Genomic DNA, 25,699 nt, shown 5'->3' on the forward strand with positions numbered 1-25,699 from the left:
TTACGGCGCGCCGGGTCATCGGCGAGGTTATCGCCCAAACGTGACTGAAACCGCTGCTCCCATTAAATTTGACCATTTATTCACACACAAGCATGAATCCTTGTTATTTTATTTATATGAACATGAGTCTCGTGATTTATAATAGTTAATGTTTTGTATATTTCCCTAAAATTGCTGAACCGCATTTTTTGCATGCAATAATCTCAATACAACAAATTATTTTCTGACACAGTTGAACATAATTTGAAATTGAAATGGTATCTTCCTCAATATGACTTTTTTCATTTGCCAAATTTGTGACGTTGATGCACGCACCGGAAGCTTCAACCAGCTCTGCTCTCAAACAGTCCCCCAGTCAGGCGTGTATTAAAAATTCTAGGCCGCAATGCTGCTGTGCCGACTGCACAGGATGAATAAACCCAGGTATTTCTCTGATCTTTTTTATTTTTGTGAATTAATTCACAAATTTATCGAGGATGGTTCCTTAACATCACAAAGAGCGTTTTACCCCAATTTAAATTACATATTTTGCCAATTTTCACTTTTTATAGCGTTTTCTGTAATTCAAAAGTAAAAAATTTAGATAAAAAATAAATCACGCAAAATTAGTTTCTATTTGCCTACATTTATTTTCCACTTCTTTTCCTCAATTAATTTAATTCGCAAAGAGTGCGATGTGACAAGTGGCTGCTGGCGAGTTGCTGCGCCCTGGCCGGTTTCTCCGTCTACCAACTGACGGTGCTCGAAAACGACCTGAGCGACGCCAAGGACCGCGTCCTAAAGGCTGCCCAGTTTCAGGTGATGACATATCTCACATCAAATCTCCCGCAGCGTAATTTACTAAAATATATATATATATATTTTTTTTATAATTTATAACAATAAAATTTTCATCTCAGAGGTCAGGCAGTGGTATTCCTATTTACCTGAGGAAGGTTGTTTTTTTTTTTAGCTGATATTAAAGATGAATTTTGACTGTAATAATGTATTGCAGTGGAAATTTTGAACGATTTGGAGCAAAATGACGATAGTTTGATTGCGCACATACGGAAAAGGGTGTTGGTGGCGCCTCCTGAGCCAAACGTGCCCTACACCCTTCATCGCCAGGGCAAACCTTCCAACTCGACCCTGGTCAAAACCCTGTTGAAGGTTTTTCAAAACAAGGTACAAAATTTGTATTTTTTTAATATAAAAATAAATTGATCTTGAAAAAAAAAGAGTCGCGGGTATTTTGTGGAAAGCAGGGCTTTGGACGGCGAGGACGCGTCTGTAACCCTGGAGTTGGAAAAAGAGAAAAGGTGGGAAGGGCTGCTGATCGAGCCTGACCCCTCAAACTTCCAGAAGCTGCTGGCCACCAACCGCAAGAGTTGGCTCGCGCCCACCTGCCTCAGCCAAAACTCCCAACCTCTATTAGTACATAATAAATTTTATTTTCATTATAAATAATTTATTTTAAAATCAAAGACGAAGATTGCGGTGAGCGGCGTGAAAAGGGGGCAAGCCAGCGTTGACGTACACTGCTTACCCTTGATGGCCTTACTGAGTGCCGCAAATAGGACGGTCATTGACCTGCTGCGCCTCGATCTCAACGGCGACGAACTCGGCGTCCTCCAGTCCATCACCTTTGACTCCACCTTCATTGCTGTAATAAAATAATAATACATTAAAAATTGGAAATCCTGGTTGATCTTTATCTTTTCGTTACTCATTAAAGTTTTATGGGAAAGAAATCAAAACAATTAACTGTAGCTTTTTAACATTTTCAATTCTATAAATCCATCATTTCTTTCCAGAAATAATTTTTTTAGCTAGTTCTGATGTATCAAAAGTTTTGCAAAGACCAAATCAGGAAATTTAATATTCTAAAAGTTGCAAATCCTTCTTTAATTATGAAATTTTTCTTAGGCGATTTCTGTGAAATTTGCACACAGCCGTACAAGGAAAGAGACGCTGCGCGAGTTTGTAGAGAAGCAGGGCTACGTCCTTTTCAAGACCAACTCCACCGTCGACCTTTGGGCGGCAGAGGACTACCTATTTGTCAAGGAGGAGAGTGGCTTGCCTAGATTGTGAAAACCGCTGCCAAATTATATTTGCAACAAAAATACTCTTTTTCTTTTTGTGTAAAAATACAATCAATTTAATAAATATTCAAGTTTACTGTACGGAAATTTGAAAATTTTACTGAAAAATTATCTGGGGGAAAAGGATCGGCGGTGCCCCACTTTCGCTATTTCCTGTTTCATTCCGATGTAGAACAACGGGCCATTTTTAATCACGAATCAAAATGATCATGAACAACTTGGCTGACGAGTGCGGGTATTTATATTACTCCGAATTATTTTTGGTCCCAATTTTATAGACACTTAAAATATTTTTTTTTCAAAAGACCGCCGGGGTCATCGTCGCGGAAAATTATTTTCAGCAGCGTGGCGTTTGGTCTCTTTTGCGTATGGCACGCGTTGCACCTGCGGAATTCAATAGCCAGTTTAGAGAGTGACGCCAGAAACTTGGTTTTCCAGCAGGCTATGGCCTACATTGCGGCTAACGTGCCCCCAGGTTGGCTCCAAATTTTACCAAGTTCAAACTGTTCAATTTTAATCCCTAGAGGTGGCCAAATGGTATACATATTTCCCCAAGGAGAGTGAGTTTCTGGTTTTATTTCGTCAATTTTTTTTAATTAAAAACTAGCTGCGTATTTGAGTGAACTGGACGAAGACGATGAAGAATTGATAGACCATGCCAGAAAACGAATTTTGGTTCCTCCAACTGACTTGCAATTAGATCTCTCACTGGACCGGCCCAATGTGACCGACCCTTCCAAAGGTCTTGCCCTGACCGTTGTCGGCCTCCTCGGAAATATGGTTTTGTTTTAAAATTTAAATTAATTCAAACTAACAGAAAAGAACAGACAAAAGGATTTTTTGTGGAGGCGGGCGCGCTGGATGGCGAAGTGATGTCGAGCACCCTGATGATGGAAAGATTTCACGGCTGGAGCGGCCTTCTAGTCGAGCCCGATCCTCTAAACTTCCGCGATCTGCTCACGAGGAACAGAAAGGCCTGGCTCGCCCCCGTCTGCCTCAGCTTTCTCCAAAAGCCCATCATGGTGAAATATTTACATTTTTATTTATTTATTACTATTATTAATATTTTTTTTTTTATTTTTTCAACTTTTTTTAAGGTTTCTTTTGAGCAAAAACTAAGTTTGGGGCGCATTCAGGGTGCACCTGGCGCCCACAGGCCGGGCCTCGTCGACGTGCAGTGCGTGCCCTTTTTCACCCTGTTGAAGGCCCTCAACAAAACCACAATTGACTACCTGAGTCTCGATCTCGAGGGCAGTGAACTCGACGTCCTGAGGACCATCCCCTTTGGATACTTTGATATTACAGTAATATTATTAAGCAAATGACGTTTTCAAATACAAGAAAAAATTAAGGTTATCTCGGTGGAGTTTACAAAAGTTCTGGAAGGAAAGCAGGTGCTGAAGGACTTCATGAAGTCCAAAGGCTACAGGACCCTGGACGGATCTGAAAACACAGCCTGGGGCAAAGACAATTTTGTGTTTGTCAGAGAAAAATAGATTTTTACATTACCTTCGCATCTCTCTTTATTTTTAATTGCTAAAACGAGTTTTATATTGTTATATATTTAAAGCTTCGATTAGGAAGAGAAACATAATGAAAGCAAAACCTATATACAATACAATAGTAATTGCACTTTCGATTTTGCTGCGTACATTGAGTTAAAACAACACAAAAGTGTAGAGGAGCGCAAAAATACTGAGTTTTTTTTTCGGTTTCTACTTCTATGGGTTTGTAAGTTCTAGTATCACTGCAGTCGATCACAGCTCAGTCTTTTCAGGTGTATATAAATTTTCTGAGAGAACAATTTCTCTCGCGCGCGCGAGCGTTTTATATAATCATATAAGTTGTTGAATCGTTTCACACTTCAGGCAACGGCGTGTCTCTGCCGGGCAGTGGTTTTTTGTACATGGGGATGAGAAAGGTGAGGCCGCCCGATATCACAGTCAAAACGCCCGCCGCGAAGAAGGCCAGGTCCCAGCTGCCTGTAACGTCCGAAATCCACCCTGTAATCAAATATGTAGAATTTTTTTAAAGGAAATTTAATAAATTTAATTTTTTTTTTCGTAAAATTTTTACTTAAATTGCTATTAAAACTGGTTAGATAATAAGCTTTGTGCTTAGCATATGTGTGACAAGAATTTTGCCAAAATCGATGATAATTTTACTATGTGTGAGAAAAATATAGCAATTTACAAATAAATACATATCAACATCTGACCTGCGATTGGTGGTCCGAGGAGGTTTCCAGCACCCTGAACGAGCAGCATAAGTCCGTAGGCGGCGGAAAAGCGGTCCATCTCGACAAGCTGGACGAGGAGGACGGGCGTGAAGGAGTAGTTGGCAGCAAATGAGAGGCCAAAGAAGATGACAGCAGTCAACAGGCCTGCGTATGTGTGCACCACCAGGGGCATGACAAAAATCGAGACGCCGCACACAAGGAGACAGGCTGAGTAGGTTTGGCTGACGGGGAGCCAAGGCTTGTCGCCGGCCCAGCCGAGCACCACCATGGCCAGCGTGTTGGGCACGCCGATGACAGAGATAAGGGCGGCCGCCTGGGCCTGCGTGTAGCCGTGCTTGAGCATGTGCTCGGCCAGGAACAGGTAGGGCACGATGAAGCACATGAACAGCAGCAGGGTGCTCGCCGAGAGCAGGAGGAAGGCTGGCTCCAAGAACAGACCTGCGTCCAGCCAGTAGTGAGGCCGCTTAGGGGCAGCCCTCTTTGCACATCCTGCTGACAGGGAGGACCCTCGCACCTGCAGAAGAAGGTCAGGACACGAGGCCGCTCGGTCTGCATCTACACCTTCCTCTGTCCACGGTTGCAGGCAAACCATAGCCCCTCGGTACGTCAGAGAGTGTCTGAAATTGAAATATTTCTTTTTTTAATGTAAGGAAAAATGAAATAGGAATTCTGAGTGGCTTAATTTTGCCTGTGAATTTACTATTATTTCAGAATTTGTTTTGAAATTTCTGGTAAAATCGCAAGTCAATGATATATAATGGCAATACCTGTGCTGCAGAAGCTGCTTCTGTAGAGGTGCAGGTGACAAACTGCGCCTGCAAGGTTCTTTGGCAGTCTCTAGTACCACAGTAGTGCTCTTCGGGCTCTTGTTTCTCTTCTGCAAAATCAGATAGGCGGGCTCGCGCATCAGAGCTCCGCAAATGCACATCTGCAGGAAGACTCCACCTGCAATGGTGACATGTTATTCTGTGTTTATTAGAAAGCATGGTCTAATTGGAAACCTAGGAGTAGTGTGGTGCCTCTCCAGGCGTAGTGCTCGATGAGAAGCTGCGTCAAGGGAGCCATGAGGAAGGTGCCGATTCCAGTGCCGCACACGCCCAGTCCGTTTGCCAGGGACAACCTTTTGTCAAACCAATACGCGATTCCCACCACCGCCGTCACGTAGCCAAGGGCCAGACCCAGTCCAGTGATGACGCCAAAAGTTAGGAGCAGAATTTCTATTGAGTAGCCTAGAAAAAACACTTATTAGATCTTCTCAACTTAATGTTTTATTTTTTCTGCAGACCTACGAGGGCGCTCAGGACGAATCCAGTGGCGCCGAGGAGGCCTCCGAGCATCGTCATGGCGCGACAGCCGTAACGCTCGACCATGAGACTAGCAAGGGGCCCCGCGAGCAGAGGCACTGCCAGGAAGAGCGAGTTGACCCACGACGTTTTGCTCTTGCTCGCGTGGAACTCATTGAGCAACTCGACGTAAATGAGACCGAAGCTGTAGCTGACTCCGTCCTGGATCAGCGAGATCATCAACGAACACCCCACCACCACCCACCCCCATCCACCGTCCGGGGGTCCGTCCCTTTCGTTCACCGTTCTTCTTGACTCCACGGTCAAGTGAAGGTCATTGCTAGGAAGACAAATTATACTTGATATTAATTAATGAACATCAAAATTTTTTCAATTCTAAAGTTGAGAAAATTTGGATCAAATTCATGAAATCATAGAGTTTGATAAATCAGAAATTTAAGCGCCTCACAATTAAAAAAAAAAATTGAAATATATTTTTATGGAAAAATATTAAAGGTATGCGTTCCGAGATATGGAAGGGCTAATAATGGAAAGCGGATAACAAAAGTCATTGAAGTTTTTGGAGTAAAAACGTAATTAACGTTGAATTTTTTTCACGCTTGTACACAATAAGAAACGTGGCCGCATAGGCGTGCGTGTGTTATTTAACAGCGCGCGTGAGTGACCACTGCTCCCGCGAGTTAAAACTTTCACCAGGAGCGACGCAGAGAAATCGGTTTTAGAATAGCTAGTGTACCTTTGGAGGTGTTTGGCGGCGGCCGCGTGTTGGTCGTCGTCGTTTGGCGTGTGTTGGTCCAGCACGCCCTCCGCGTCCTGGGCGCTCCAGCCGACCAGGGGGGCATTGCAGCTTGGGGTGACCACAATGGCAGGCGTCGAACTGTACATGTAAGCACAGTGCCTGCAATCAACAAGTGAGTCCGAACAATATTAACAAAAAATTAAAAATTGATTCTTTGAATACTTGGAGCGGCGCATTTTGAAAAACGTTAGGAGCACCGTCGCGGTCCAGTGCAGAGTGGCGAGTGCGATTTGTGCTGCAACGAGAGCGCAAACAGAAAAAATAATGCATTCGATCGTCGCGCATACACTCATCGCCTCGCGCGAGATGCAATTTGTTTGCTCGAGATATTCGCATGCGTGCGCCCCCACGGCCCATAGACCTTCTCGTCTATTCAAGCTCAAACGGAGTCAATAAAATTTGCAATACAGAGCGTTCCAAGTGATGATTTGCAAATCAACTACAAGCAATTCATTTGTTCTAATAATTAAAGCAAATTAAAGTAATATTGTATATCCATTGAATTATGCGCCAAGAGAGAAAGGGAAGATGAGATCTCAAAATTTGTTACATTATCTCTCATTATGTAAAAAAGCTTTGGCGGTTTTTTTAACACTCTTTAACTTTACATTTATATGAATAAGCATGGATTACCCTGTATTTCGCAAAACAGATAAAGAGTGAATAAGGCTATATTTCCTCTGCAGCAATTAGTTTTATCTTAACTATGGGTAATAATTGTAAATATCGTTAGAAAAATCAGGAAAGGGTGTGCTGAAGACATAAGTGGTAGGAATAATTGATAAGGATATTTTTTTGTTCCAACCAACTTCTTAATTTTTGAACCCATGTTCGTAAAAAGAGACATACTGTTATGGTCTCGGTGGCACTCGGAAGAGTCTTGTCATTATTTTGTGAGCCGGCGGCACTTTTGCTCTCAACTTGTATGATTCGCGCCGCTTGCATAAGAATGCAATGGTGTGTTGTGAGAGAGCACAACAAAAAGTGTGTCATGTGTGCAAGAACACGTGCGGCCGCGAGTCCAAGCAAGAGAAGAGAGTTATTGACTTCTCGCGCACTCACTTGCAATTATTGATTCGCCAAGTTTTTATCTCCGCGTGTTTGACGGACGGGCGGACACTCTGACTGGCACACGTACCGCCAAGGTGAAGAGTGAATAGAAGAAAAAACACGGTTGCAAAATACGATAATGAGAACCGCAGTATGCAAATCAACATAAAGATCAAAAATCAAAACCAAGCTTCTAATCAGAGATAAGAAAAGTTAAAATTTGGTAGATTCCTCTAATCTAATCTTTAAATTTGGCTCAAATTCAAAACGTCTCACTTTTAACACTCTCATGATGTAATGCAAAGTGTTAATTGTTTTGTCCAACAATTCAATTTTCTTCAAACACATATTTTACTTCAATAATAAACAATGAAATTTTAACAATGTGGACAGATAATCAAAAAAAGCTCATGAACAATGATAATCATAGTATTATTATGATATAACATTAAGTAATATTATTTTAATATTTTCAACATTTTAATTTTTTTTTTTTTTTTTAGTTTATTTATTATTTATTCATTTTTGTATAATTTAAGGCGCATCTCAAATTTTTTTTTCGTGTTTTATCATAAGAACTCTTCCCTTCCCGTGCATGAGTATAGAATTAAAATTGTCTTTTCTTTGGTTCTTGAGTGGTTACAAGTTAAAAGTGATTGACATTATAGCGCAAAAAATGATTTTCTGAAGGAAAAAACAGCCGATATAATTGAGCTCAGCCTAGGAATGTAGCGTTGAGAGCTTTTGTAGTTGATGCGAAAACAACACAACCTATGCAGTTAATTAACGCACTCGTCCTAATTAGCGTACAAGCAATTAGTTTTGCATGCACCCTTGGAAAAGTGTGCAATTGACAAAGAGTTGCACTAGGAATTTGCATCTTTGTATAGATGGAGCGAGATTGCGTCGGTATATGCACTGTACATACGTTGGGTTCAAAATAATACTTGGCCCAATTTGCAGAAACGTCAACGCCGCCGCGCTCCAAATGGCCCCTGTTGGCAGCACGCGCGCGCGCCAATATCAAAATAAAAATGGAAACACAAGTACGCTATTCACAAGTGCACGAAAAAAAATGAATAGCCGAGACCCAGTTTCAAAATTTGAGACACTACTCAGAGTATAAATATACACTAAAATATTAACATATTCGCAAGCTACAGTAAAGTTCGGGTTTTTGGGATGCGGGAACGATTTTGGATTTATGAAATTTTGGCGGCGCCCCCGGGAGGGAAAATAAAATTGGAGTGACAGGGCAAGGACAAGGCCGGCTATTTTTACTCACGGACTGCTGCTGGCGGTCGCGGCGGTGACGGATGGCGCCGATTCACTGCTCGGCCAGACTGCGGCACATTCGCCCCTTGCGCCCCCCGCAGCCCCTCAAGCGGGTCACGCATGCGCCCCCTGAATCACGGTTTCGGCAGCACGTGAGGTAGGTTAGGAAATTCACTCTCGCCAGCACCTCAACTGCAAAATCAATTTTAATACTTCTCAGCAAAGGTTTTTTATTTTTTGAATTTTTGAATGTTACGTTTTCTTTTGGAAGCAAAATTTTTCTCAGTAGCTTACCATTGTTACACCTTACAGAAAAAAAAACAATTAAATTTTAAATAATCCGATCATAACTTCCTAAGTAAGAATAAAATTAATTATTTCAATTGTCTCCGAAACCGACAATAATTTAAATTTTAAAACGATTCGCCGAGGAAGGTCCAATCAAATTATCATATTTATGAAATGTATAGCTTGTGGTTTTATTAAAAACTAGGTGTACAAAACACAATATAAAATAGGAACTTCTATAGTCAGCTCTTTTTTAGTCCTTTATGTTTTAACATCTTCCCCATTTAAAGTTCAAAAAATAATATGAAATTATAATAATCATTAACAAATTGAGCCTTCACGCCGAGGCTTAATGTTTTTTATGTACAAAAACCGCACACGAAAGTAAAAATATATCACTTTGAAAGTTTCGTTTTTGTATGAATTGCAGGTTTTCAGTCGACGAGAGTTTCCTCCTCGAGTCTGAGAAGGGCGGGGATGGTGGAGGGTCCTGGGGGCGGCGAGTTGCGGGGCGCAGGGTTTCGCACCTGCAGACTGGAGGCCATTTCTTTGAGTTGCGCGAGGAAGGCGGCCGGTAGGGCGGCGTGGTGCGGCCACAGTTGCTGGTCAGCCATCACAGCCAGACGCACGCTCTCGCCCAGACGCACCACCGACAGCGACACACCTGTCCGCCAAATTTCTCATTTTACTCATTTATTAATACACCCACACACATTTATATCAGACTCCCGCACGCACACCCAGATCAAATCGTCACTTCTAATTAAAGAATCTCCGCTCAAAACTTGGATTTATTATCTTGAAATCTGCTCTTAATTGACATTATTTATAGCAAGATTTTTTTGGTTCAAAAGCAAAAAGGAACAGAAGTTTCTTTTTTTTGTGGTTTTCATCCCTCTTTGAAACTCCAAAAAGTAATTACAAATTTGAAAGTTAAATAATGATCTTTTGGAAGGTTACTGAATAATTTTGTTGTTGTCCGTTTCTGATAAAAGTTTATTCTGATTTCTCTAATATATTTTGCAGAATTGTTTTGGAGGGCATGGTTTTTGAACGTTAATCACCAACTTAACTCAAATAATTATTGTTTACTTTTGAATTATTATTACTTTTGATCATTCAGAATATAGAAAGGGAACTAGGTATTTTTCATCTTTTTTTTTCAGAGACATTTTGTTCTGATATTTTTGCTTTTTAAATGATCTTTGAAAGAATTCCTTTATAAGATTCACTAGAGATTCACTAAAGTCAATAAAAATAGCTTTTAGCTGAATTTAGATTTTTTAAATTACACGCTAAAGATAATTTCAATTATATTTTTTTTAAATCTGAAATACACTTCACTTCATAATAAAATATATTTTCTGTTCAATTCTTTTTAAATTAATATTAAAATTTCTACCTTTTCTAAAGAATCTTAAATGATTTACGTGATTTAAAATAAATGATTTAAATAATAAGCGCATATCATCAGAAGAACAGATTAATCCACGTTAAAAGCCAAAGGTCACTAAAAAAAAAAAAAAAATTATAGCAGTAGTACAACAAAAATAAAAATTAGGAGCAGCGATTTTCCCCAACTGTCCTCACATTAAATCGATGAGAACTCTTGAAAAAGTTTAAAAAAAATATCATTCTCACTATACAAAAGAAATTGATGAGGAAAAACACTCACTGATATTTGCTTGTGGGGGTCTCCAGAGGAGGACGCTGTCAGCAGTGTAGCCCCACAGGTTGGCGTGCCCTGAGCGCAGGACGGTAGGGGCCGATGTCATTACGATGGTTGCATACCTCCTCGTCACGCAGTTCAGCACCAGTCGCACCTGATAGTTTTTTTTTAAATAATAATTAAATTATTATTTTATATAATACAATTAAACATACAGTGAGTGAGGGGAGGATGCTGGTTAGGTTGTTCCTGAGCCAGGCGCTGGCCAGCAGCAGGGTGGGTTGGTGCCTGTTGGCGGCGATGCGCTGCTTGACGGTGAACAGCGAGTCAACGCAGTCCTCGCCATCAGCGGGAGGGGGCAGCAGCAAAACGCCAGACGAGCCCAGCGGCTGCACTGGCACCGCCGGCGCCGCACACCCCTGCTTCCGGTAGTGTTCGCGGACGGCGCTTGACGCCGCCGCCAACAATACCTCGGCGGGCGTGCTCTCCGACGCCTCTGCAATCCGCTCAACCTGAAAATTGTTTCCGTTTTGCATCGATTCTTTTTACACAGAGCCTGACTTTATTACATTTTTCTTCTTAAATCTTTCTACCTTCTAAAATTTTTTAAAGTAAATGTATGGTTAAGTTTTGAAAAATCAAATTATTAATTAATGCACGGCATATAGAATATAAATAAATAATAATTATAATTTAATAAAAATTTTCTATTATGTTCTCTTTTCACAAAAGTTTAAAAATCAGTATCTTAATTGAAAAAATATTATAATAGTTTTAGAAAAGTGAATGTTTGCGCTCTTCAAAAAGTTGATTTTTTTTGCAGCGAGAATTTATATTAAAAATATTAGAAGTGTTATACGGACCAACTTGACAGAGACAGGTTCAGACCAGGCAACGACGCGTCGGCCACATAGGGAAAGGTGGACGGGCGGCGGCGACAGGGTGCCGGTGAAGAATTCTTCAAGGACGATGCGGGGTCCGTCAAAGGACACTCGCAGCCAAAAGATGACTTCGTTGACTGCGTCGCGGAGCAGCGCCCTCGTCTTTTCATCCCTGGCCGTCCGCAGCAGAAACAGGGGCGTCTGCAGGGCCATGTGTATGCCGAGAGAAAGGGCGCGCACGCCAAACGCTAACAACGGCACTGGATAGCACGCTTTTGCAGTCAGGCCTGTTTTAAGACAATCATTAGGAAAATACCAATTTCATTTTCAATTCTCGGCTTGAATACAAATGAATTTTAAAAATATTAATAAAAATGTGTAAATCGTGTTTATTATATAAAAGTTTTTATAATTCACTTTTTAAGAAGCAAACATGAAAAATGGTGCCGATATTACATAACATGTAATATTATGTTTTTTGACAATAGGACAAATATAAAACAACAATAATGATTACAAGACAAAATCTTAGCAAATCGCAAGTTTGACAAAGTTTATTGATGAAATCTGCAATTTAATCTTTAAATTAAAAAGTTTTAAATAATTATAGGTTAGATTTCTTTACCTGCGAACCTGCGTAGGGTGAGTTTCCTGCGGTCCGCCTGGACCCTGAGCGAGTTGATCCAGACACTGGGCAGGTGCAGTTTGTGCCAGGGTTCAGTTTTCAGAACGACGTCGCAAGCGTCCACGGCCACAAACACCAGCACGGCGGCCAGCGTGTCTAGCAGCGGCCGGTGTAGTGCCTTGTTCTTCACCGCTGGGTCCTTTTCCTCCCGAAGACTCTGAAAATATGAAAAAAGTTGCAAAAATATTAAACATTTCAGAAAAATTATTTCCCAGAAAAAAATCACACATAAAATTTTACCTAAAATAAAAATAAAATAAAATAAAATAAAAGTTTATGTATACTCTTCATTTAAATTATGAATTTTAAAGCTCACTCAAGTCACCTTTGAGCTACAATTTTAGGTCCGCAGCAGATAAATTATAGAGTTATTTTCAAACTAGTGTCAATTCGAATTGTCCTTCAACCCCATGCAGAGGGCTGAGAACTTTGAAATGATATATATTGCTGGATTTGGAACACCTGTGTTTCTGAATAAAAAATTAACAATTTGGTCTCTGTTGGCCTCTAATAAATAATTAGCGTGGCTTGATGAAAAATTTAGCGGTTACTCTACTCACGTGCCAAGCGTTTGAGGCAGCTGTGGTGGCGGTGTCGATAAGGGTGGGGATGGCGTGCGGACGGGGGACGAGGGGCTGACCCCAGCCCCAGTCACCGGCCAGCAGGTCGCGCAGGGCGCCGCACTCGGCCACCAACAAGTGGTGCAAACGCAGCAACGCGTAGAAGTGTTGTTGGTCGCCCGTCGAAGCTCCACCACTCGCTGCTACTGGGATCAGCACCACTTGCCACGGTGGCAGGTTCACCGGCAGGCACTTGGACACAATGTCGCTCACGTAGTCCTGAAACGTTAAAAAAAAAAATGAGCATGATTATTTATAAATATATCTTATTTTTATTTCATGTAAATCTGAAAAAACGACACAATGACATTAATATAAAAAATTATATAAATGTAATAATTATAATAATCAGTGTTTTAAAAATGATTTAATTTGAGATTTTCCGTAAGGAAACTTGAAAATCAAGCTAATAAATTATACTTTCGCAGTAAAACCAACAAAATAGACTAATTCATTTTTTTTTAATTTACTAAATCTTATAATAAAGAGTGAAATAAAGTATTGTAAAAAAAATGAGCCTTTTTTTTAAAAAAATCTTCTAGAATTTTATACGACATACAATTATAATCGTGAATTAAAATGATTTGCTTCAAAAGAGTTTTTCCCTGAGTATACATAAAATGTGCAAGCATATTATATATAATTTCAAACCTGAATGTTGCCATCGGTGAGAGGCCTGCCGCGAAAGAGTTGACCTCCGAGCACTACGTGGCTGTCGATTTGGAACTCGTTGGGTTTGTGGATCCACACGTAGTGACCCCAACGAGAACTTAGAACCGCCCTGAGTCTTGCAAATACCAACTCGCCCTCGCTGTTTCTTTGCTCCAAAATTTCCTCCTTTTCACATAAAAATTTTAATCCATTATAATATGAAAATTCAACAAATCTGTCTATTTTGGTTCAAGATTTAATTTGTAACATTATTAAACAAAAATTATTTGTTTTTCTCTACAATTGAACAATTAACAAATCAGTTTAAAATATCAAATTTTAACTAGGGACACAAAAGTGATTTTTTTTTTTAGAGAATTTAATAAAAATAAAAATTTAATTTTTAAAGCATAACATACATACCAATACTGCACTTTTTTCGCAGAAAATTAAAATTTTCGCCATTTCTTTTCAAAATTTCACATTCTATTCTTTTTATATTCAATGATTTTAAATGTCACTTACGAGTAACAATTGGAGGAAAATAAGCAAATAATTCAATTCCGTTGAAGAAAGTATGAAATGTATTATGTACCTTGATTTTGTTCCTGACTAAATTGAGGTCGCAGGTGCCTTTGAAGTGGGCGAGGAGGGTGACGATGGCCTGGTTGCGGCGCGTGTCAGTGGCCGCCCTGACGGAAGGGCTACAGTCAGGTTCAACTCCCGGGAACCTCTTCTCCAGCACCCAGCAGTACAGCCGCCGAAATATCGATACCCCTTTGAAATCAACCAAAATATTTAGAGGAGGAAAAAACAAAAGCAAAAGCTCGCGCACCCAGAAAAGAGAGGAGGAGGAGGGGGGAAAGGGCGCAGGCGACGGCCAGGGCGAGCGTCGACTTAGCCAGCCTGCCCAGCGACGCTTTCTCCTCCACGCTGCGTAAAACCCACGCACCACGCGCCGCCATCTCCAGTAGCGTCGACTTCCGTCTCAATCGACGAACGCTCCTGAACCTGCAAAAAGAGAAAAACAACGAAATTTAAAAACAAAATGCCCAATATAAATCAATCAACAAATTTTAATTAAAATCTTTTTCAAAATAACAAAGAATTATTTTAAATTTAATATATATTTGACTAACCTTTTCATTTATTCTCATATCTCTAAAAGTAAGCTAAGTTTTCAAAGAGTTTTGGCAAATTGCTTATTTTACAGGTGCTCAAAAATTTTAAAATTAAAAAAAAAGTAATTTTTGTAAGTTATAATAAATATAACCCAGCAAGTTTAAATGACAAAACTTGCAGAGATAGACAACCTAAAATTTTCCAACACTCATTGAAATCAGTAAGTATAAAATTTAAAACTAGATAATATTCCACAAAAAGTAAATAATATTTGAATACGTTAAAATCAATCAAAATGCACTTTTGAAACTATTAATATTTTATGATTTCAAATTAATGCAAACTTCAGTAGATCAAACAAAACAAGTATAAACATGATTCATTAAAAAACTGATGTGATGATAAAAATTTCACCTTGATGGCAGATGACTTATAGAGGATTGTCCCGCTTGTGGAAATTGAAAGTTAATCAGCAAAATCAGATAAGGCGCTAAACCAGGAAAAGTCGTTGAGCCTTTTTGGCGCTAATTACTTTGGTGATTAGAATGCAATTAGACGCATGTGTCGGTTAAAAGTTAAAAAGAATGTACGTACAGGACAGTACAGGATGCAAATGGAAAATCGATGGTTCAAACTAGAATTGTTTGGGTCGCAGGACAGCAGCGACGAGCCGCGGCTTATCTGTGTCTGCTGTTGACTGACCGCCCGCGTATCGCGCACAAAAAGAGAAAAGCAGAATTATATTTATTATGTATATTTCTGTTGCGCGCGGAGAGCAAAGAGCAGCTCAGATTAAAGCAAAGGAAACAAACGAGATTTATTTTTTCCAGAGCACAAGCAGCGTCAGCGTTTCCTCAACGTTTTATACATAATACTTAAAAATTGAAGAGGTGATTTTGGCTGACGAAGCTTATGTTCGCGACGAAAGAGACCGAGGGGCGTGTTTTTTAGGAATTTGTTTGGCTGCGCCGGTTGAATTTGCATTGTTTATTACGAGGGGCAAATTTGTAGCGGGGGAAATTGTTAATTGGAAATAAATCAAATTGGAAGAGCACAGCGCGAGGGGCCAAAGGTCGGCGGCGATAAAGAGGACATGGGTCCATTCAGCTACCAGTCCGTCGCCAACAATGGCCAACAAGATAAATTACACAGACGCGCAGTTGCTGGAGTCTAAAATTTATTAAAAATTTTGAAGGTAAATTTCTATTACAATAAAATTCTTGCTTGAAGACAGCTAGATTAATTTTAAAATAGAAAAATAAAGAGTTTATAATTTTAGGTTTTTTTTTGTAAAAAAAAAAGGTATCAAGATAATATTAAACTAATAACTTCCAAATTTTGATTAATTTATTTTAGTAAAAAAAATTGTTAGTAAAATTATGATAATGTAACGCAATTTTAACCTTCAATTAAAGATAACATAAAACTTAACAGATTACTTTAAGCCATCAAATTAAGAATAAAAAAACTTTTTTTTTTGTTTACAGCGTTTAAGAATTTTTTTGTCCAATTGGACTGTACTTAAGCAGGAAGCTTATTATTGTCTAGTTTGAAAGCAGCCCCCCCCCCCTATGTATTCTCGAAATTAATTGAAGCCACGACCCAGTGATCTCGCGATGGAATTTTGTGCAGCTGAAATTAATTCTTACATGAGCACCATGAGCCGCGGCTACTTTTCAGAGCGTCCATCCGATCTCGCTTGTCTCCGCGTTTGATCGCAAATAAAACGAATAACAGCGGCGCACGATGAATCCTAATTCACAAACAGCTAATATTATATACGCCTCTCGCTTTACTCACACTCAGCGAAATCCAATTCTCATTTATATTTTCGCCTCGACCATGCTATAGTCACTGCAGACCGACAAAATAAAAGAGCTGCAAGAGCAAATTTCTGCAAGCCTCCCCTCAACTCGGATGTTTTGCTCACTTTATATGGCTTCTCAGAAATTCAAATTGTTAAATAAAACTTTTCCTTACTGATAACAATTTTTTTTTAAATAAAGAATAAAAAATACAGTTTCTAATGAAAAGTGGCTAGGGAGGAGGGAACGAACTTCTTATTGGCATAAAAGTAAAAAGTACATAAGTCAATGATAATAATAGGAAATTTTAATCATTATTGTCGTGTAAAGGATTTATTTAACTATGTTGACAAGGATTCCTTTTATTGCCTTTTTTTATTTGCTAAAATTGTTACAAAAATTTAAATAATGTTGAATAAAAAAGCCCTCACCACCAAAACTTCAGAAACCAAAAAGAAAAAATCTACTTTTCCAACTTAGCGTATAAGAAATCATAATGCAGTTAAAATTAAATGCATGGGAAATTTAAATTTAAATTTTAAAGATCGAAAAGATAAAAATAACTTGTCACATATTATGACTCTATAGATTATAAAAAATTGAGCCGATTATCAAAAGCAATCAAAAGAGGGAAATAGTGAAAAATTGTTTTAATGAAAAATGTTAATTCCAATTATTTTTTATTGGGCAGGTGCTGTAGTGGTCATGATATCAATAGAGCGCTAACGACCTCCCCTGTATCGTGTTTGACACCAGAAGTGAACGCACCCTAACATATGGTTAGGGGCGAAACCGCACAACTGCGATGAATAAAAAATCAACCGACTGCGACGGCCGACAGCTCTCAATTTTTTCCATAATTATTTATTAATATTCGCTTTTTACTGCACACGTACGCTGCCAAACGTACATGTCAATTTTCACTAAACGATTTCTCCAATTTCTTTGCAATCTTATATTTAAACACAAGGAAAGAACGTGAGATACAGAAGTTTCATTCAATCATGCAGCAAAAACTTTGTAAAAAATTAATCATTGTTTTATCACTTTTTGTGAATATAACAAAACCACTATTTGTAAGTTGTCAGAATCAATTAAGATTTTGTCTATAGCTCTAATAAAAGATGAGATAATTATTGAAAAAAAATGGGCAATTAAAAACAGCTCATCCAATATAAAAATAATAATTTGTTTATGCGATCCAAAATCTGTCCCTACAGCAATTTTCAATTTTTTTCTCTGCGCGTTATTATTTTTGACAATTTATAGATAGTTGCAAACCAAACTTATAATTAGCAAAATAACAACAACAAACAATCGGGCATGTACATGAGACATTTTTTTAATATGTATGGAGTGTTGAAAAATGAAGAAATATAACATTATGTTTAATTCCCTACAGTTTTAAAAGCAAAATTGTATTATAATTTCCTGCTCAATTTGAGATTTTTATGCTGTTATTCTCTTTGCTCATGTGGACCAGCCACACATTTGAAAGGACCAGTGATAAACTTTTTTACATCCGCAGATAAAGGAAAGTAATGTCGGATTTGATAAAAATTATATTGCTGCGGCTGCGAGAGGAAATAAAAATATAAAGTCAAGGCGTGATGAGTCATCGCAATCTCCCACACTATATTTACTTTTGGCCTGTGTAAATTGCGCACTATAATAAGGTGGAGCACAAATTCATTTGCATAATGCGCATTATAATTACATTCATCATCTTACAGCTTACTTAGAATTAGCCACACTCTATTAAATTTTGACCTACTTCAAAAAAGAGCGATTTTTCCATCAATTTTTTATTTGGTGTTTGAAATACATATTTTACATTTTTTATATCCATAGAGGTTAAAATGAACATAAATTGATTGTTTGAGGAAGCTTGAAGAATGAGTTTTTTAAATTAAATTATGCTAGTGATTTTATACTTTTTATACTCTTATTTACTATTTATTCCTCTCGTTCGAGACCAAAATTTTAAAATTGGAAAAAGAGAAGAAACGGTTTATAATAGGCAAAATAATAGCAGATGTTTGCTGTGATATCTAAAGAGACTCGGCCGCCAAGGCTGATCTTGGCATGTTTTTTTTATGTTTCAAAGAAAATTATAAAGTTAATAAGCCCGTCATGAGTCAAGCAATCAGGTTGTAATCTTTGTCAGACGATGCAACTAATTTCAGTCAAATTATGAAAATTAAATGGTTTTTCTTTATTTCATGTATGCTTTAATTTGTGAAGAATAAGAAAAAAATTATGGATAATTATTTTTTTAGTATCTCACAAGAAAATTAATTTTACACTTTCCAATAATATATTTGTACAAGAGATTGTATAAGGGGTAAAATATTACACGGATCACACTAAAATTTTACATGAGTCACTAATTCGGGCCTATTCTGGCTTTCTCGAGCGGCTCTATCATTTTGATTTGATATTACAACAATAAAAAAATGGTGATGGTGATTTTGTTGAGGACAACTGTGTCTTAATTTGCATTCATTCATCAATTTTTTTAATTATCTTTTAATAAAAAATATATCCGCATAGAAAACTAGCTATGGGAAACAAAATTTTCAACAAAAAAATATTATGTAATTTTTCATTATGATATTATTGCAATGTGTCGCGAAATATTCAAACACCTTATTTCCTTATTTCACTCCACTTGAATTGTTGTTTAAATTCTTAAAACCAACAAGGAACAAAGTCAGCAGATTAAGAATGTTGATTATTCAACAAATAATGGGGGATATTCACATGCTAATTTTTGCTTACATAGGATTTAATGGTCTTAATTAACTTAGCATGTGAATATCCCCCAATAATAATTATTATTCTATAAAACTTGCTAGTGCTGACTAGTGCATTTTTCTATGATATAATATAATTTTTTTTATCATTTTGCAGGGAGGATTGCGAGAAAAATTGTTTTGAAAACGATTGCGGACTTTTGGCCGTGCACACCTTATTATATGGTGTATGTGAAGTCGAGGCGTCTGCGCCGCCGCCTCTCGCTTTGCACTCGCGACTGCCGTGACCGTCTCTATTCCATTCCACACCAGTCATCGGCTATGCTAAAATAAAGTGACTTCAGTCGAGCGAAGGGGTTGCGTCCGAGCGCACGCACGTTGAACTGCTCGTCCGAATTTAGAATTACATCAGTTTCCGCACGAGTGTGTTTTTTTAGAACGTACCTTTTTCTGTAAAATTCAAAAGGGGCGCCGAAATCAGTCAAGGGGTGTGCCGACCAACCCCTGTGGAGCGGCGTCTCTCGGGGGAGGAACGAAAACAAGAGTGGTGACTGACTGGCGAGGCTAAACGCAGTGCAATGCGGCGGGTCAAGGGATGAAGGGCAAGAGGGGCTGGGTGGGTCGGCACGTGTACCTGCTGCTGCTGGGGGTATGTGTGCTGCTGCTGCTGGCCAGCAACCTGCAGACCGACCCTGGACCTCAACAACCCCCGCCGCCGGCCAAACAACCCCTTGGCCTCGGCGTCCGCATTTTCTTCAAGCGCCTCTTCGGTGACGGCTACGGACAAAAGTGCGACCAACACGCCGCACACGGGTATTATACTTTTTATTCTTTTAAACAATTAACGCCCAGGGTTGGAAATTTTGTTAACACTCGAGTGCTAAAGAAACACAATCGATTGTCGTGAGACACGAGACGCTCATAATTTTCACTTTTAACTAACGACTCTCTGTTACTCAAAATTAGAAACAAACATATTATTTTTTTTTTTCAAAATATTATCTTTTTTCCAAAATAAATTCTTTTTGTTCCTATATATACACAAGAAAATCTTTATATGCATAATAATTTTTTTTTTCATTTTTCTTACGAAATAATTGTTGGCTGACTTTTTTTTTTTTTCTTTGGGTCAGGCCAAGACAAAGTCTTGTCGGCCTGTGCCCTTTTTAGTGGCGCAGAAGGCGCCACTCAATTTTGTCTTTTTTTTTATTATTATTTTATTTTGGGTTTGTCTTTATTAAATCAAACATCATTTATTTTCCCTGGCATAATCTTAATTTGCCATACATGGATTCAATGTGCATGGTAAAAAAGAACCTTTGACAATAGTTGAATTTTACTTAACTTGACGTGATTTCAAAAGCATTATTTTTTAGCCAAGTTTCAATTTTTTTTAACTTTATTTTATTTGAATAGAATAGAAAAAATGTATTTTAACAGATGTAAATAACTATCCCATCCGTAAATTTTTCGGAATTAAATTCATCTCCACTGGTTCAATTTAATTGAATTGGCTTTAAAAAAAATTGAATTTTCCAATAATGAAATAAATCAATGTGAATTTTGAATTTTTTGTACTCTGTATCACTCTGTATGTGACAATGATTTAAATATTATAAAAAAAGTTTTTTTTTCAAACAAATTTGAATGATTTCTTTAATATGTAATAAGTTAAATTATGTTGTATTATTACCTAACATCTGCCTAACATCGACTTATAGTTAAAGATAACTTAATGTTAACTTCAGCACATTTCAGTTTATTTTTGAATACATTAACTTGAAGATGTTTAGTGCAATTTTCATTGGTCATATACATGTAATTTTTTGTCATGGTGATTTGAATTGAAAGTCGGATTTTCCTCGATATAGGTTTTGTGAAAAACAACACCCTGCTCTACATGTTTCGGCTGCTGCGATAATGTATGATCTTTGTATACTTTGAAATGAAACAACTCACAAAACCCATCGAGGAAAAGCCGATTTTAAATTAAAATCACCATAAATCAACCCTCGATTGTACTACTACAATTTTCAATTTTTTTTAATTATTTCAAACATAAATTTTTACATTTTTCTCTTTATTTGTGTGTCAAAAATGATAATAATCCGCCTCTTTTTACAAATATTAAATTAAATATTTCTTTAACGGAAATTACATAAAAATAAAATATTATTCAGCGTAATTATGTACAAGCAATGCAAACATTTCTTCGTCTAGCAAAGAGTTTAATATTACAGTTCATTTTCTTTCGACGCTTGACCGCAGTGGTTCCTTTTTTATCCCTATATCAATCACTCTCTTTTGTTAGAAAGGGGTGACTATTATAGCCGCGCGGCTAAAAATACACCAGACTGTCAACAAAGAGAATGAAAACAAAGACTGGCATTGCTTTCGCTTGACTCCTTTGATTTTGAATGGAAACAATTTTCATGAAACTTTAAAGCAGAAATAACTTTCTAATTCAGATTTGAATTTTCAACTCTCATAATTATTCTCCATTCCATAGGTTGGGGGAGTTGACTAATGATATGTAGGGTGGTGTTTCTAATTAAATGCAACACATTATGATCACTTTAAAAAAAGCCAATTTTTAAAGTGCAAAAATTAGGCACTTTGGGGGAAAAATATAAGTATAAATAAATTTTAAATGTCTCTAACAACTTTTTTTTAAATATATGATCATTCCGCTTCCGATGACGACATTTTTAAAGTGCATAAATTTCAAACTTCATTTGCAATTAAATTAGGCACTTTGGGCAGAAAAAAAAATGTTTTCAAGACGTCGTTGAAATCAATTTTAAATGCTTTTAATGATTTTTAATGAAAATTGTTATGCCTAGCCTATCATATATAAAAATACAAAAATTAGCAAAAACAATTAAATATTTTAACCTGAAATAAATTATTTTTTATATTAAAATCGCTTGCTGTTATTTATCGGAGTTAACCAATTATTCGTATTTGCCCTTCAGGTCAGTGCAGAGCTCTTTGTCAGAGGCGACGCGGGTGTTGGAGATTCGCGACAATTCGCGCTTGGCGTTTTTCTTTGTGGAGACGTCGTGCGAAGGGCGAGTGAACGCGCGTCAGGCGTGCGCCGTCGAGTCGGCCGCCCTTCTGCACCCTGAAGCAGACGTATACCTGCTGCTCTTGTCGCCGCCCGCCGAGTTTGACGTGGGACGCAACCCTTGGCTCGCTGCCCTTGCAGCCGCCTACCCCAACGTCCACCTGCTTTATCTGCACCTTGATGAATACTTCAGCGACGGACCGCTCGAGCACTGGTACCGTTCAGGAATGCTCAGGGCCAGCAGTTTTGAGCAGTCGCACACCAGCGACGCCTTCAGGTTTGCAAGAATTTCAATTGAAAATTATCGAAAATAATTAACCAAATTTTAAATTAAAAAAAAATTCTTCCCTTCAATGAACCGAGGTTCGCGCATCAAACAATATGAATCATAATTTGATTGTTGTTTGAGTTTTTTGATTTGGGTACAACTGGTACAAGTAAAAAAGAACCCAATCAGAACGCTTTGCAACAATCCAAATTTGCTCTAAAATTGTTGCGATGCACGAATCTTTCACGGAATTTATGAACTTTGACTTAACAATTTTGGCCTTATTTAATGTTAGTGGTTTTTCTAGAAAGTAATTCCGCGTTTCATAACTCTTCATTTATATTATTGCGAACTCTGACCAATTTTTGATAAAATTCGCTTTTTCAATCCAGGTACTTCACCCTGTGGAAGTATGGCGGAACGTACATGGACCTGGACATCATCCTGCTGCGACCGCTGACTGGTCTGCAGAATTTTGCAGGCGCCGAGTCGGGTGAGGACATTGCGGCCGGCGTTCTGAACCTGGAGCGTGGTTCCGCTCTGGCTACTGAGTGTGTCAACGAGATCAGGGACCACTTCCAAGTGGATGACTGGGGCGCCAATGGCCCCGGCGTCATCACCAGGGTGGCCCAGCGCCTGTGCCGCACCAACCGGACAGAGGGCATGACACTGGACGCGTGCAAAGGACAATTCCAAGTTTTGCCACCCAGCGACTTTTACCCTATTCCGTGGCGACAGTGGCGTCTCTACTTTAACACGTTTCACAGCAAGCAGACTATGCAGCGCCTGAGCAGCAGCAGGGCCATCCACGTGTGGAACAAGTTCAGTGCCCACACCCCCGTCCAGGTCGGCTCACAACAGCCCTACGGCCTCTTGGCTCAAAAGTTTTGTCCCAAGGTCTACGGCAGTTGCGGCGCCACTTTTTAATCCTGATTATGTGGAAAAGGGTTTTTTTTTATCAATAGTGCATGGAACCTTCGAGATACGCAGTGCTTGAGTTTTTCCTGAGAAATTAAGGTTAGGAGGGAATATTTTTTTTCTGCTTTTTTCAACCAAATTCTGCTAAACCAGACCAACTTGCCTCAATATTAATTAATTGATGGGCAAAGCAGGCAAACCTTCAACCGACTTCTGCTTTAAAGAGGTGCAAAGATTTGATCAAGATTTCAATTGGTTTTAGATAGCAAAATATTTCCATAGAGCCCTTAAAATGTTGGACGTGGAGCGTTTGAGAATCTGTATAATAACCTCTCCCGTATAATTTAATTCGGCGTCAATCCAAATAGTGACAGTGTTGACTGACAACATTAATTTTTGTGATAATCTATGATATGGAATCCTGAGTGGTGCATCCCCGGAACTATTTGTTTGTTTTAATTTTTTTTTTTTTTAAATTCATTACTTTTAACTTCAACTCAAATTACATGATAAGGAATCTGGAATTTTATGCTTTGTGATATGCTAAACATGATAATTAATGTAGACCATAATGATTTAAACAATAGAAAGAAAGTGAGTCGCTGGTGCCATTTTTTAATACAGTCACGTAAAGTCCATTCATGGCTCAATAATAATTATATAATTTTAAAGAATTCACATCCTTTTTATGCAGTAGTTCAAACTTTTTAAAGTTTTTCAGTAAAAAATACGTGGGCAATAAGTTATTAGTACAAAAGTCCGTATCATGGCACACATGTTACCACCATGATTATTACTGCCAGTGTTCAGAGCAGTTTTGAAAGAATGGAGAACAACCTACGCACATGCTTTTGTGTCTACTTTTTATGCATTCCAGAGTAGATTTTATACTAAAAAAAGTGTTCATTTTCTAGTTGAAGCAAATTTAATTATTATAGATAAAAAAATGTTCATTAACAATCAATCAACCTTTTAATGTGTGAGCTTTGAAATTGTCAAGATATTAAAGAGAACTTTAAGATCAATTACATGTTGTCTTATTAATCATGAATAATCCTATAAATTATGTATAGTGTATTTCAGTGTACTTGAAGATAAATGCATGTTGAGTTGGAAAAATTGAGTTGCTCATTCAGTCCATCGATTGAGACACTTTCTGTTCTTGCAGACGTAGTAAAGTCTCATTTCGTCCTAAAAAAATGAATTTTGAATTTTCCTAACGAAATAATTTTTTTAATTTACCTCAGCCCTCCTGGATTGAGACTGGAAGAAAACAGCCTCCGCCTGAGAGCATTTCGGGCATGGGTGCTCCTCGGTTTGCGGCAGGGTTGGGTCCGAAAGGACGTCTGAGTTGATCAGCTTGATTTCACTGTAAAGTTTTTATTAAAATCAGTTTGTCGAAGTAAAAATTGGTACTCACTCAACGTCGTGTGTCAGCTTGTTGACGTAAATGCAACTTCTGGACGCAATTTGTTTGTAGTCACAGTTTCGACACTAAATTTAAAATAAAAGAATAATAAATCAATAAAGACACTTTGCAACTTAAAGAATATTTACTATATTGTGGCAAAATTTAAAAAGTTAAACAACTAACAACTACTCTAATATTATACATATGAATAATTACCGCATAGAGTAAGATTTTGTTCTCTTTGTCTTCTCTCGGGTACAACATGTTGTTGCTGAAAGTTTGAATTAATTAAAAGTTATTCAGACTTTCAAAAAATAAAAATAAAAACGATAACGAACCATTCTGGACAAAAGATGATGCCGACGTATCCAGGGCCGTCGTCCTTGACTTCATACGCGTTTGACTTCTTTGACATCTTCCAAAAAGTGAAGTTTAAGGTCTGAAAAAAGAATTATATACAGAACCTTGAGTTTAGATGAAATTTGATGACAAAAAGCTATGTAAATAATAAAAACATAAAAAGTGTAAAAAAGCAATTGATAATTATATGTATGCATTACATATTTAGTAACAACATCTTTTCTGATGTACAAAATAAGCACAAAACTAATTTTTCTAAGGTGAATTAGTTTACAAACTAACATAAATTTAAATGACAATATTAATTTACCGAGTTGATATAGGTTTTCTTGGCGTAAATTTTGTAAAACGAGCCTGAATTGTTAAATGTATCGTTAATTTGCGGCACAAAACTACAAAACAAAACAGAGGGGCGTGCCCGACGCTTTACAAATATTTTTTGATGATCGA

General features: G+C 38.0%; 6 protein-coding genes across 11 annotated transcripts; 3 read left to right on the forward strand and 3 right to left on the reverse strand.

The window, feature by feature from the left end:
* The first annotated feature begins 104 nt into the window (after positions 1 to 104).
* Positions 105 to 2,152, forward strand: LOC132202936 (uncharacterized). The gene is made up of 7 exons (XM_059630283.1): positions 105 to 423; positions 669 to 832; positions 900 to 935; positions 995 to 1,164; positions 1,219 to 1,413; positions 1,465 to 1,644; positions 1,906 to 2,152. Exons 1-7 carry the CDS (start codon positions 386 to 388, stop codon positions 2,068 to 2,070), a joined length of 948 nt encoding a protein of 315 aa, XP_059486266.1. The 5' UTR covers positions 105 to 385; the 3' UTR covers positions 2,071 to 2,152.
* Positions 2,153 to 2,245: 93 nt separating this feature from the next.
* On the forward strand, positions 2,246 to 3,998 carry LOC132202935 (protein Star-like). The gene is made up of 7 exons (XM_059630282.1): positions 2,246 to 2,316; positions 2,387 to 2,556; positions 2,606 to 2,641; positions 2,689 to 2,861; positions 2,909 to 3,103; positions 3,179 to 3,385; positions 3,434 to 3,998. The coding sequence occupies exons 1-7, from the start codon at positions 2,285 to 2,287 to the stop codon at positions 3,575 to 3,577; spliced, it is 957 nt and encodes a 318-aa protein (XP_059486265.1). The 5' UTR covers positions 2,246 to 2,284; the 3' UTR covers positions 3,578 to 3,998.
* Positions 3,444 to 8,955, reverse strand: LOC132202933 (monocarboxylate transporter 14-like). Of its 2 annotated transcripts, none has more exons than XM_059630276.1 (7): positions 6,586 to 7,828; positions 6,361 to 6,522; positions 5,606 to 5,943; positions 5,322 to 5,549; positions 5,088 to 5,265; positions 4,300 to 4,937; positions 3,444 to 4,084 (listed from the first exon to the last, which is right to left on the reverse strand). In XM_059630276.1, the coding sequence occupies exons 1-7, from the start codon at positions 6,714 to 6,716 to the stop codon at positions 3,939 to 3,941; spliced, it is 1,821 nt and encodes a 606-aa protein (XP_059486259.1). In that variant the 5' UTR covers positions 6,717 to 7,828; the 3' UTR covers positions 3,444 to 3,938. The 2 variants fall into 2 exon arrangements, with proteins under 2 accessions (XP_059486259.1, XP_059486260.1); XM_059630277.1 differs by lacking the exon at positions 6,586 to 7,828 and adding an exon at positions 8,759 to 8,955 and having other exon boundaries at positions 3,445 to 4,084.
* Positions 6,380 to 24,247, forward strand: LOC132202934 (lactosylceramide 4-alpha-galactosyltransferase-like). Of its 3 annotated transcripts, XM_059630279.1 has the most exons (5): positions 15,700 to 15,859; positions 17,161 to 17,248; positions 19,383 to 20,038; positions 22,201 to 22,569; positions 22,953 to 24,247. In XM_059630279.1, exons 3-5 carry the CDS (start codon positions 19,821 to 19,823, stop codon positions 23,485 to 23,487), a joined length of 1,122 nt encoding a protein of 373 aa, XP_059486262.1. In that variant the 5' UTR covers positions 15,700 to 15,859; positions 17,161 to 17,248; positions 19,383 to 19,820; the 3' UTR covers positions 23,488 to 24,247. The 3 variants fall into 3 exon arrangements, with proteins under 3 accessions (XP_059486264.1, XP_059486262.1, XP_059486261.1); XM_059630281.1 differs by lacking the exons at positions 15,700 to 15,859; positions 17,161 to 17,248 and adding an exon at positions 6,380 to 6,535; XM_059630278.1 differs by lacking the exon at positions 17,161 to 17,248 and having other exon boundaries at positions 15,701 to 15,859.
* On the reverse strand, positions 9,193 to 16,472 carry LOC132202931 (uncharacterized). Of its 3 annotated transcripts, XM_059630274.1 has the most exons (12): positions 16,314 to 16,401; positions 15,259 to 15,361; positions 15,079 to 15,195; positions 14,378 to 14,553; positions 14,138 to 14,319; positions 13,543 to 13,728; positions 12,832 to 13,110; positions 12,212 to 12,428; positions 11,569 to 11,873; positions 10,921 to 11,217; positions 10,712 to 10,859; positions 9,194 to 9,700 (listed from the first exon to the last, which is right to left on the reverse strand). In XM_059630274.1, exons 4-12 carry the CDS (start codon positions 14,505 to 14,507, stop codon positions 9,471 to 9,473), a joined length of 1,974 nt encoding a protein of 657 aa, XP_059486257.1. In that variant the 5' UTR covers positions 14,508 to 14,553; positions 15,079 to 15,195; positions 15,259 to 15,361; positions 16,314 to 16,401; the 3' UTR covers positions 9,194 to 9,470. The 3 variants fall into 3 exon arrangements, with proteins under 3 accessions (XP_059486258.1, XP_059486256.1, XP_059486257.1); XM_059630275.1 differs by lacking the exon at positions 15,079 to 15,195 and having other exon boundaries at positions 9,193 to 9,700; positions 16,314 to 16,329; XM_059630273.1 differs by lacking the exons at positions 15,079 to 15,195; positions 15,259 to 15,361 and having other exon boundaries at positions 9,193 to 9,700; positions 16,314 to 16,472.
* Positions 24,072 to 25,696, reverse strand: LOC132202941 (DNA-directed RNA polymerase II subunit RPB9-like). Its single transcript, XM_059630290.1, has 6 exons — positions 25,560 to 25,696; positions 25,228 to 25,328; positions 25,106 to 25,160; positions 24,899 to 24,972; positions 24,721 to 24,847; positions 24,072 to 24,669 (listed from the first exon to the last, which is right to left on the reverse strand). The coding sequence occupies exons 2-6, from the start codon at positions 25,302 to 25,304 to the stop codon at positions 24,607 to 24,609; spliced, it is 396 nt and encodes a 131-aa protein (XP_059486273.1). The 5' UTR covers positions 25,305 to 25,328; positions 25,560 to 25,696; the 3' UTR covers positions 24,072 to 24,606.
* Positions 25,697 to 25,699: the final 3 nt, after the last annotated feature.

Source organism: Neocloeon triangulifer, unplaced genomic scaffold, assembly GCF_031216515.1.
Source record: "Neocloeon triangulifer isolate White Clay Creek 2 clone unplaced genomic scaffold, ASM3121651v1 ptg000017l, whole genome shotgun sequence".
Lineage (NCBI taxonomy): Eukaryota > Metazoa > Arthropoda > Insecta > Ephemeroptera > Baetidae > Neocloeon > Neocloeon triangulifer.

Bases quoted from the DNA above. Each gene is read 5' to 3' on its own strand.
- LOC132202931 (XM_059630273.1), bottom strand. The intron at 13,729-14,137 runs GTACATAATACA...TTATGTGAAAAG, and splicing joins TAGTCAGGAACAAAATCAAG to GAGGAAATTTTGGAGCAAAG. The intron at 9,701-10,711 runs GTGAGTGTTTTT...TTTGGCGGACAG, and splicing joins ACCCCCACAAGCAAATATCA to GTGTGTCGCTGTCGGTGGTG.
- LOC132202935 (XM_059630282.1), top strand. From the start codon at position 2,285: ATGATCATGAACAACTTGGCTGACGAGTGCGG. The intron at 2,557-2,605 runs GTTGGCTCCAAA...TTTAATCCCTAG, and splicing joins TGCGGCTAACGTGCCCCCAG to AGGTGGCCAAATGGTATACA. The intron at 2,862-2,908 runs GTTTTGTTTTAA...AGAAAAGAACAG, and splicing joins TCGGCCTCCTCGGAAATATG to ACAAAAGGATTTTTTGTGGA.
- LOC132202941 (XM_059630290.1), bottom strand. From the start codon at position 25,304: ATGTCAAAGAAGTCAAACGCGTATGAAGTCAAGGACGACGGCCCTGGA. The intron at 25,161-25,227 runs GTTCGTTATCGT...TCAAACTTTCAG, and splicing joins ATCATCTTTTGTCCAGAATG to CAACAACATGTTGTACCCGA. The intron at 24,670-24,720 runs GTAAATTAAAAA...TCATTTTTTTAG, and splicing joins CTCAATCCAGGAGGGCTGAG to GACGAAATGAGACTTTACTA.
- LOC132202933 (XM_059630276.1), bottom strand. From the start codon at position 6,716: ATGAGTGTATGCGCGACGATCGAATGCATTATTTTTTCTGTTTGCGCT. The intron at 6,523-6,585 runs GTATTCAAAGAA...TGTTGATTGCAG, and splicing joins TTCAAAATGCGCCGCTCCAA to GCACTGTGCTTACATGTACA. The intron at 4,085-4,299 runs GTCAGATGTTGA...ATTTGATTACAG, and splicing joins CCTCGGACCACCAATCGCAG to GGTGGATTTCGGACGTTACA.
- LOC132202934 (XM_059630281.1), top strand. From the start codon at position 19,821: ATGAAGGGCAAGAGGGGCTGGGTGGGTCGGCACGTGTACCTGCTGCTG. The intron at 20,039-22,200 runs GTATTATACTTT...TTTGCCCTTCAG, and splicing joins GACCAACACGCCGCACACGG to GTCAGTGCAGAGCTCTTTGT. The intron at 22,570-22,952 runs GTTTGCAAGAAT...TTTTCAATCCAG, and splicing joins CACACCAGCGACGCCTTCAG to GTACTTCACCCTGTGGAAGT.
- LOC132202936 (XM_059630283.1), top strand. From the start codon at position 386: ATGCTGCTGTGCCGACTGCACAGGATGAATAAACCCAG. The intron at 424-668 runs GTATTTCTCTGA...TAATTCGCAAAG, and splicing joins CACAGGATGAATAAACCCAG to AGTGCGATGTGACAAGTGGC. The intron at 1,414-1,464 runs GTACATAATAAA...TTAAAATCAAAG, and splicing joins AAAACTCCCAACCTCTATTA to ACGAAGATTGCGGTGAGCGG.